General features: G+C 31.2%; 1 protein-coding gene across 1 annotated transcript; it reads left to right on the top strand.

Moving 5' to 3' along the window:
- Positions 1-5,431: 5,431 nt before the first annotated feature.
- LOC110698233 lies at positions 5,432-5,827 on the top strand. Its single transcript, XM_021875630.1, has one exon. It carries the CDS (start codon positions 5,432-5,434, stop codon positions 5,825-5,827), a length of 396 nt encoding a protein of 131 aa, XP_021731322.1.
- Positions 5,828-8,748: the final 2,921 nt, after the last annotated feature.

Here is an 8,748-nt window from a genome sequence, read left to right as displayed (position 1 = left end):
CACCGGTGGGTGAGTTGGTTTTTTTTTTTATTTATTTATTTTAAATAATTTAATTATTAAAAAAATGAAAAACTAATGATTTTAATTAAAATAGTTATTATCTTTAGTAATTAATAATACAAGGTTACCAAAGATAATACTACCCCTGTTCCTGAAAGTTCGACTCACTTACTATTCATGTGGTCAAAATAAAATAATTTTAACCACATTTTATGAGCTATACAATATAAATATATTAGCATGTGAGATCATATTAGATTCCCCATATTATAAATAATCCAAATATCAACTTTTTACAAATTTCATTTATACACAACCGGAGTGATTCTTGGTCAAAGATGTTCATTGGAAACCGCACAATTGCAAAGTAAATCTAACTTTCAGGAACGGAGGGAGTATATTTTTTTGCAATTACGAAAGAGAAATATTAAACATTTAATGTTACCAAAGGGAAATTCCCATAGATTCATGTGTAAGGTTATATCACGATTGGGAATTTGTTTGGATGGTAAAATAATCATCCTAATTTGAAGAGGTTGGATGTTCAAATCTCCTTATTATCCTTACTTTTTCCTATATTTTTTAATTAGAGATAATGAGTAATGTTAGTTGAGTGGGTGACGTGCCACAATGACCGGTTGAGTGAGTGATGTGGCGTAATGAGGGAGGGTATACATGGAACATAGATGTTTTTTAGAACGCTATTTAATTGATTTATTAGATTAATATAGATATGGATTATATATAACATTAAGAGTAAAACTATATACATTTTGAATTTCCCTTACTATCTTTTATAGATGAAAGCCCGTGTGATGCACAATTTTTTTTATACATAAACTCATGACGAAGGGATAATTTTCTTTATTAAAGCATATTATTTCTTGATTAATTTGCTATTGCTTGTTAGAAAAGAATAGTTTTAACTATTTTAATGTAATTTATAATGCGACCTTATTTGTTGATGTATGTTATATGTAAATTGAATTTATAATTAAAAAATACATTGTAAATATGATATCTCATTCATCGGATATTAGAATAATATATTTTAAAGGATATTTTTTTAAAAAATAATTTAGATCCTAAATCATTATTTGTAATTTTATGTGTTTATTGATTTTTTAATTCTAAAACAAAATGTAATTGTTTTTTTCATTGGTCAAAATAATGAGAAAATACAAGTTTATCTTCTTGATAAACGGCAAAACTGTAATAATCAACAACTTTTTGTTAAAAATGGACCCCACAATAGTTAATTTATTTACAAATATGCATGTTGACTAGAAAGTGGACCCCACAATAGTTGATTTATTTACAAATATGTCATGATAAGTAGGCAAATTTGTTGATTTATTTACAGTTTTGCCATTTAATAGACAAATGTTGTTTATCAAGGATATAAACTGGGGCTTCCTCCAAAACAATGCCTTTGTATAGTTTGTTTCATTCGTAGAATATTAGGATAAAATTTTTAACGTGAAAATAATAATTTATTATTAATTAAATAATTTAAATCCTAAATCACTATTCTTTTTTTTTTTAGCTACGCAACACATAAAATTAAACTCTGAAATGTCATTTGTTAATTTTGCTTATGTGGCGATTGATATTTTTTAATTCTAAAATAAATTATGAATTTCTTATTCCATTGGTTCAAAAAGATATTTGATTATGTGGTGCGCTGAATACTCCCGAAAAATACCTACTTTATTTATGTATATATTAGATTTTTTTTTTGTCTTATTTGAAATGTTTTTGAGATTACATTGCAAATGAAATTTAATACTCTCTAGAAAAATACGTATAGAGAAATACATATATGGATAAACATATATTAGTGGTTTTTTTCTAACCATAATCCATCAAATTCCAACAATTTTGCTTTATTTATCGTAATTGAAAAACCTTTTCTAAAGGTTGTACTCCCTCCGTTTTTAAATACTTGCTCCATTTCTCCTGGGCACATATGTTGATGCTAATCTTTGATCAAAAATATGTTTAATTATCAATAAGTATAAATTCTAACAAGTGAATATTAATAATCTATTCATTGAGACGATTTCAACGAGTACCCATAAGACTATATTTTTTCTTATGTATAAATCGCAAACATTAGTCAAAGTAGGACAAATAAATAGTACAAAAAGTAGTAATTGAGCAAGTATTTAAAAACGGAACTAGTATATGCACAAGTTTTATTATTTCTATTTTATATTTATTATATGGGATTTCATGTAAAAAAATTTATAAAATGGGTGCATGTCACATTTTATAAAGTATGCGGTCCATTAATGAATACTTTTTTTTGTTCATTTATTTGATAATAACCGAACGATGCTCTAATTTTGAAATTATTAAATGTAAAAAAGCATGATATTACCAATTTTTACTCCAATCGTTTCATAATAATCTCCCCTGATTATGTTTATTGATGCAAATATTTTATAGTAATTACTTCCTTCGATTTTTTTAGTTGCATCACTTTGTAAATTGCAAATTCTTAGGCAATTTTAGGAGATGAAAGAGATAGATAGAAAAAAAAAGATGGACCCATGTGATAGGATGGAGAGAGATAGAGAGAGCTTATTAAATAAAAAAGGAATGTGATGCAACTAATTTGAAACTTTTGTTGTAATAAAGTGATGATGCAATTTAAATGAAATGGAAGAATTATATTAAATTTCACATTAACAAAAATGAAAAAAAATCAAATCATGTATGATTATATATTCTTTTTCTTATACATTGGTAATAATTTTGAAGATTATCTCTCATTATTTTTTATAGTCAAAAGATTCCAAATCGAAATATCTTTGTAAAACGTATGAAGTATTAATTATTAAGCAATCATTTGAATAAGCAGTAATCCAACAAAAATTAAGCAATAAATAATCAAATCTATATCTATACACTTTTTTTAAAAGAGAAAGTTTGAAGGGAACTTGTCCTTTTCTTGTATTTCAGTTTTTTTATTTTTTATTTTTTATTTCAACCGAAGTGTTAAAAAAAAATTTGAAAAAAAAAAAAATTCTTTATCCCAAACACTATCAATCCCTTCAAAAAATAAAATGATCAATGTTCAATTGTGTCTTTTGGTTCCTCTAAATCTATTACTTATTATTTTTCAATTAGACAAAAACTTAATATTTTATCTTCATCTCTCTCACTTTTTACTCTTTCTCTTCCTTTCCTCTCTACTATTCCTCTCTTTCACCCTAAATCTACAATTTATCAGTAATTTTAAAAAAAAATAATTTTAAGGATATAAACTTCAAAAAATAACAGTGGTATTTAATTTAAGGGAGCATTCAAAGGTCAGTTTTCTCAATTTTAATTTATTTACAATTTATTTTTTATTTCAATTTTCAAAAAATTTTAAATTTCATTGTATTTTTCATTTTCATTTTCATTTTTTAAGATCTCGAATTTTATTTTAAATTCTGTAATTTTTTTACCTTTTTATGTTTGTGATTTTGTTTTTTGTGTTTTTAATACTATTTTTGCTAAAATTTGATATAGTTTTGGAAAACAAATTTTTTTTACTTGATCATTTTTCATATTCCGTTTTAAATTGTTTAATTTCATTATTAGCTACGCTTATTGTTATGGTTTTTATTTATAGTTTTTTAATATTTGTTTGATTATTTTTATTTAGATATTATCCTAATTTTATATTTGACTTTGTCTTATTTTGCGATTTTTGTTGTTGATTTTTTTAATTTTCATTTTTATTTCTTTATTTTCTTTTTATCCTTTTTCTAAGTTTTACATTCTACTCCCTATATATTTTGTCTTTAATAATTGGTATTAATTTTGTTTTTTATTTTCATATTTTCTAAATTTCTTAAGGATTGTCGATTCAATTTAGTAATTGGTGATTTTGTGTGTTTTGTAGGAGAAATTCAATATTCAACAAATGAACAATATATTGGATGGAAATTACAGTACTTCGTATATCAATTTTGTGAGAAGACAATTGTAATAGTTTAAAGAGAGTTTTATATGATTACTTTTGAATAGATGATTTTATTTGCCTTTGTATTCTCACGTATTTCTAGATATTAACTAAGAAAACATAAATAATAAAATCTTAATTATAGGAAGAATTAGTGTTTGGTTAATGCTTAATTATTTTATTACTTATCTTGTATTTCAATAGTGTCATTATTTAATGCATCCGTATAGAGGTTAATGAATACATTACATGTTGGGATTGAATTAATCCTATATAGGGTTTTTGTTTGATGCAATTTGTATTTCTAAATGTAACATACATAGTTTGTTTTTTTTTTAATATATAAATATAATGCATTACATTTATGTAGTATTTTATTTTACTAATAATATGCGATCTATATTTACACATGGTTTTTATTTTAAAAAAAATGTAAGAACAATACAAATTAACATAGTACAATTTCTTAATTAAAAAAAACATATGTTTAGCCAAAAAGCTTAACGCGTGCTATACTATTACGATTTAGAGGCAAACAATTGGCCTAAGGATGGAGGATGTATAATAATAAAAGGGAAATACATTTTCCATTCTCTTTTTTAGTTGACACATTTTGAAAATTGACACAATTCACAAACTCTATTTGAATTAGCTTTTGTAATTTATAGTTACGATAAATGATAAAGTACATAAGCTAATCATGGGCTTCAACCATTAGATTAATTTTTTTTTTGAATTAGTTCTCTAATATGGTATTAGAGTCAACTGGACAAAAAAAAACACAAGTCCAAATCTCATTCACATACCCTTCCTTACATGCAGAATTTATTCGTGCTCAATATAAGGATCGATGGACTAAGCTGCATCCACATTTTATGTATAATAAATAATAGGTTAATATTATCTTATTAATATTCTGTAAAGATATATCTTGTGTAATCAAGTTTTTCATAATTAGGTTTGTAAATACCTATATAAATTAATTAATGATAACACTCCAACTAAGGAGAATCACACTATTCTACATGGCATCAGATTCCTATTAGGATTTTCTTTTCTTTTCTCTCTCAAACCCTAAATGATCCTATTGGACCTACCATAACCTAGCCGTCCACCACTATCAACCTAGCAGTCTCCTACAGCCTCTCATGGCCAGCGATGATGCCCCCCTCTTCCTCCTCCCTCAAACGGCCCCTTCTACCCAGCTTTTGCCGTATCCAACATCAAAAACCTCATGAGCATATCCCTATATCAAGAAGATGCACAATATGATACGTGAGTCGAACTTTTTCAAATTCAAGCTTGTGCTTTTAATGTTCTCGATCATATAGATACAAAGGTTTCTAGTTCGACAGACATTGATGATGCGACATGGAAGAGATTAGATGCTATCGTGAAGCAATGGATCTATGGTACCAACTCCAAAGACCTTGTTCACACAATCATGAAACCGGGTGCCACGGCTCTTGAATTATGGACCTGACTCGAAGAGGTGTTCATGATAATAAGCATACTAGGGCTGTTTACTTGGAAGAGAAGTTCGCGAACAAAAAGCTTGAACATTTTGCTAACATGTCTAACTATTGTAAGCAAATCAAGCTCCTTGCCGATCAACTAGCCAACGTTGATTGCCCGGTATCTGAACGTAGGATGGTTATGCAACTAATTGCGGGACTAACTAAGGGTGAATATGACACCGTGGCTGCTATTGTCTCCCAATCCGAGCCAACCCCGAATTTCAACAAGGCTCGTTCAATGTTCTTATTGGAGGAAACCCGAAAGAACAAACAAGAAGAAAGTTGGAAACAAGCCCTCATCGTTACATACGCTAACACCTTGTCTCCACCACATCAACCGTCAGTTGCGTAGAGGTGGTAGGGGTGGTGGTCGTGGAAAGGCAAAGGGAAGCAATAACAAAGGCATGGGTCGTGGGCGAGGTCGAGGCAACAACTCGCAACAACAAGCAAATCAGCCAACTAGGCCTACTTACCAGCATCAGCAGGCGACTCCTCAGTAGGCAGCCTAGTCTAGATGGACCCAGCATCAGGGCAGCGGGCTTCACCACCCTACCCTTACTCCACTGACCCATCTCACGGACAACAACAATACCGTGGCCTTCAAGCCTTTTTTTGGGCCCGCGTCCTTAGCATAATCAACCCTACTATGCAGGTTCAGTCCAGCCCAACTACGGCCAACTCATGTCACCAACAGAATTAGGCCAGGCATACAGTTTGATGAGCCTATAACCCCCCGATAACAGATGGTAGATGGACACGGGGACGACTTCTCACATGACCCGTGATTCGGGTAATATCTCTAGACTATTTAATTTGAGCATTCCTCAATTTATTTTAGTTGGTGATAAAGTGTATAAATCGATCCTATGCTTCAAACATCAGCTTAAGCTTTTGGTTGAGATGCTCCATTGACATGGCATAAAGAGCCAACGTGATACAAAGGTCATAGGTTCGAATTTCATCCACCCCTCCTTTCAAAGTGGAATATTAATTGTTGGTTATGGTAGGGTCCATGCTATATCCACATTTCAAGCTCAATAGGCTCTCATGTGAGGGGCGTGATAGAGTATATAAACCGATCCTAGGCTTTAACCATCAGCTTAAGTTTTTGGTTGAGATGGTCCATTAACAATGACCAATAGGCTCTCATATGTCAATATATAAACCTATCTTGGGCTTCAACCGTTAGCTAACTTAACCTTTTGGTTAAGTTGGTCCAAACAGTTAAGCTAGTCCTCTAACATCTTAATTTATTAAATAATATCAAATTTGTATAACTTTTGCTATTAATAATTAGACATAATAATTATTGAATTTGTGTGTTTGTGTGAGGAGGGTGTGCCCATCATAGGGGATCCTTCTCTTATATGCCCAAGGCCCTTTAAAGCCTAGGACTTAACACTTTTTTAAGGTGTGTTAGGATTTGAAATCCTGACTGTTTTGGGGACCTTGAATTAGAATTGATTCTATCATTACGCTTTTTTGTAAGAAACTAATAGGGAGTCGCCAATGAGTTTTAGGAAAATTCATAAACCTCGTTCATGCCTTTCTCCCAAGTAGGGTTCAAGGGATATTTAGCATGAATCATAAGTTTCCCCATGCCCAAATTGGTCTACTTGTACCAGAAATGAGTTCGGGAGCGAGGGTACTAAAATGACGTTCCTTTTAGGGAGGAATCGCTATTCTAGCCCAAGTGTGGCCTCTACTAGCTCTTCCTTTTTCACAATTTCATTACCAAACAATGTATGCAACATGATACCTAAAACTAAGTTAGTTGGTTTTTTTTAAAAGCATTGATCAAATAAAGATTACATTGTAATGAATGTCGTTATTCTTTATTATTCAAATTCGTGAAAGAAACAAGAAATGAACAATATTCGCCTTGGCTTAGGTGATAAAACAAACAATTAATTATTTAAATTCTAGTCTTGATTTAACGCAAGAATACTATGTGAAATTAATTAATTAAAGGTTTTGTAAAGTGATCAAACAACAATAATTAATTTATTAAAAGTTTTTTAAGCAAGAAAAGAAAGGTGAATTATCTAAGTGCTCGGGATTTTACAACTTTTCCCTGCTAGATCTTGTTTAGAACACTTATGGACTCCTTCTTGTTCGGGAACCTCCACCGTAAAAACAAAACAATTAAAGGGTGGGTGTTTAGGACAAGAGGGATGATTATTGAATATAAGTTCACAAAGTTTCTGCTAACTTTTTAGGCTAATTTTTGTGTGTTCAAAGCTCGTATTGAACCCCTATCTATAGGGAATGGGTGAGTTAGGGTTTCGGACATTTTGCCGTATCAGGTGGCGCGTGCAACTCAACAGGTTGCGCGGCTGCTGCGCAAGTGAATTAGACGCGCTCCTTTAGGAAACGTAACCTATGGTCTTGCGTGTGGCTTTATGGTAAGATTTGATTCAGTATATTTATGAAATTATGAATTTTCCGCAAGCGCATCACTGTGTGTTGCAATGGGTGTCACGCGCAACCTTATGAGTTGTGTGCGCCAGGCCAGCGCAACTCCTTGAGTTACGTGCGATTTTTCCTGCGGCAGCCCTAGGATTTTAACCTAGGCGCTTCTAAATCTACAAAATTAGGTTTAATCTCGGGATTAAGCCTAATTGCTGATCGGGCTTAGTATTAACTAGCTTTGGTTCATTCATTTTGGGTCAAGCTAGTTGGTTTATATGTTTAGGCCTTAATCAGTAGTCCATAAGCATTCTTTACTCCAATCTAGCTTAAAGATGGAATTATTTATCGTCATAGCATTTCTAGTCGAGATAGGGGACCAAAAGTAGATGTCTATAGTAAGCCCCCACTTTTATCAAGTCTAGAATAGACGAGTATTAAAGTAGCCAACGAAATGAATCTGAGACTCATTCTGCGAAGTTCCTTAGGGATAAGGAATCTTTCAGTAGTGTTGAGAATGTCGAAATTATTCTCGATTCGCTAAGTGTTCAAGACAAGTAGCTGATAAGACCAGAAAAGGTATCTTTTGGTTCTAGTGCGCTAAAGAATCTAGATTGACCCTTTGCTAGTGTAGAAAACTTTTACAAGTAAAGGCTATCCTAGGTGATATCATGTTATGAGAAGGTACCGAGTTTAAAAAGAGTAAAGAGGATGATACCCTCTTAATATGTCATCGGCGGTCTAAAGTCCCTTGATTTATCATTGAAACTTTAGTCCATGATTTTAACAAAGTAAAAGATGATAAAATGGGGGGTGTTTTGGCATTTGTAGCCTAGCACTTGAATAAAAGATTGACATACGCTG

Source organism: Chenopodium quinoa, unplaced genomic scaffold (genome assembly GCF_001683475.1).
Source record: "Chenopodium quinoa cultivar QQ74 unplaced genomic scaffold, ASM168347v1, whole genome shotgun sequence".
In the NCBI taxonomy this organism is placed as follows: Eukaryota; Viridiplantae; Streptophyta; class Magnoliopsida; order Caryophyllales; family Amaranthaceae; genus Chenopodium; species Chenopodium quinoa.
The sequence above is the reverse complement of the archived record's forward strand: the minus strand, read 5'-3'. Positions and strand labels throughout refer to the sequence as shown.

What these genes read in the sequence shown, in the direction of transcription:
- LOC110698233 (XM_021875630.1), top strand. Translation starts at nt 5,432, where the DNA reads ATGGACCTGACTCGAAGAGGTGTTCATGATAATAAGCATACTAGGGCT.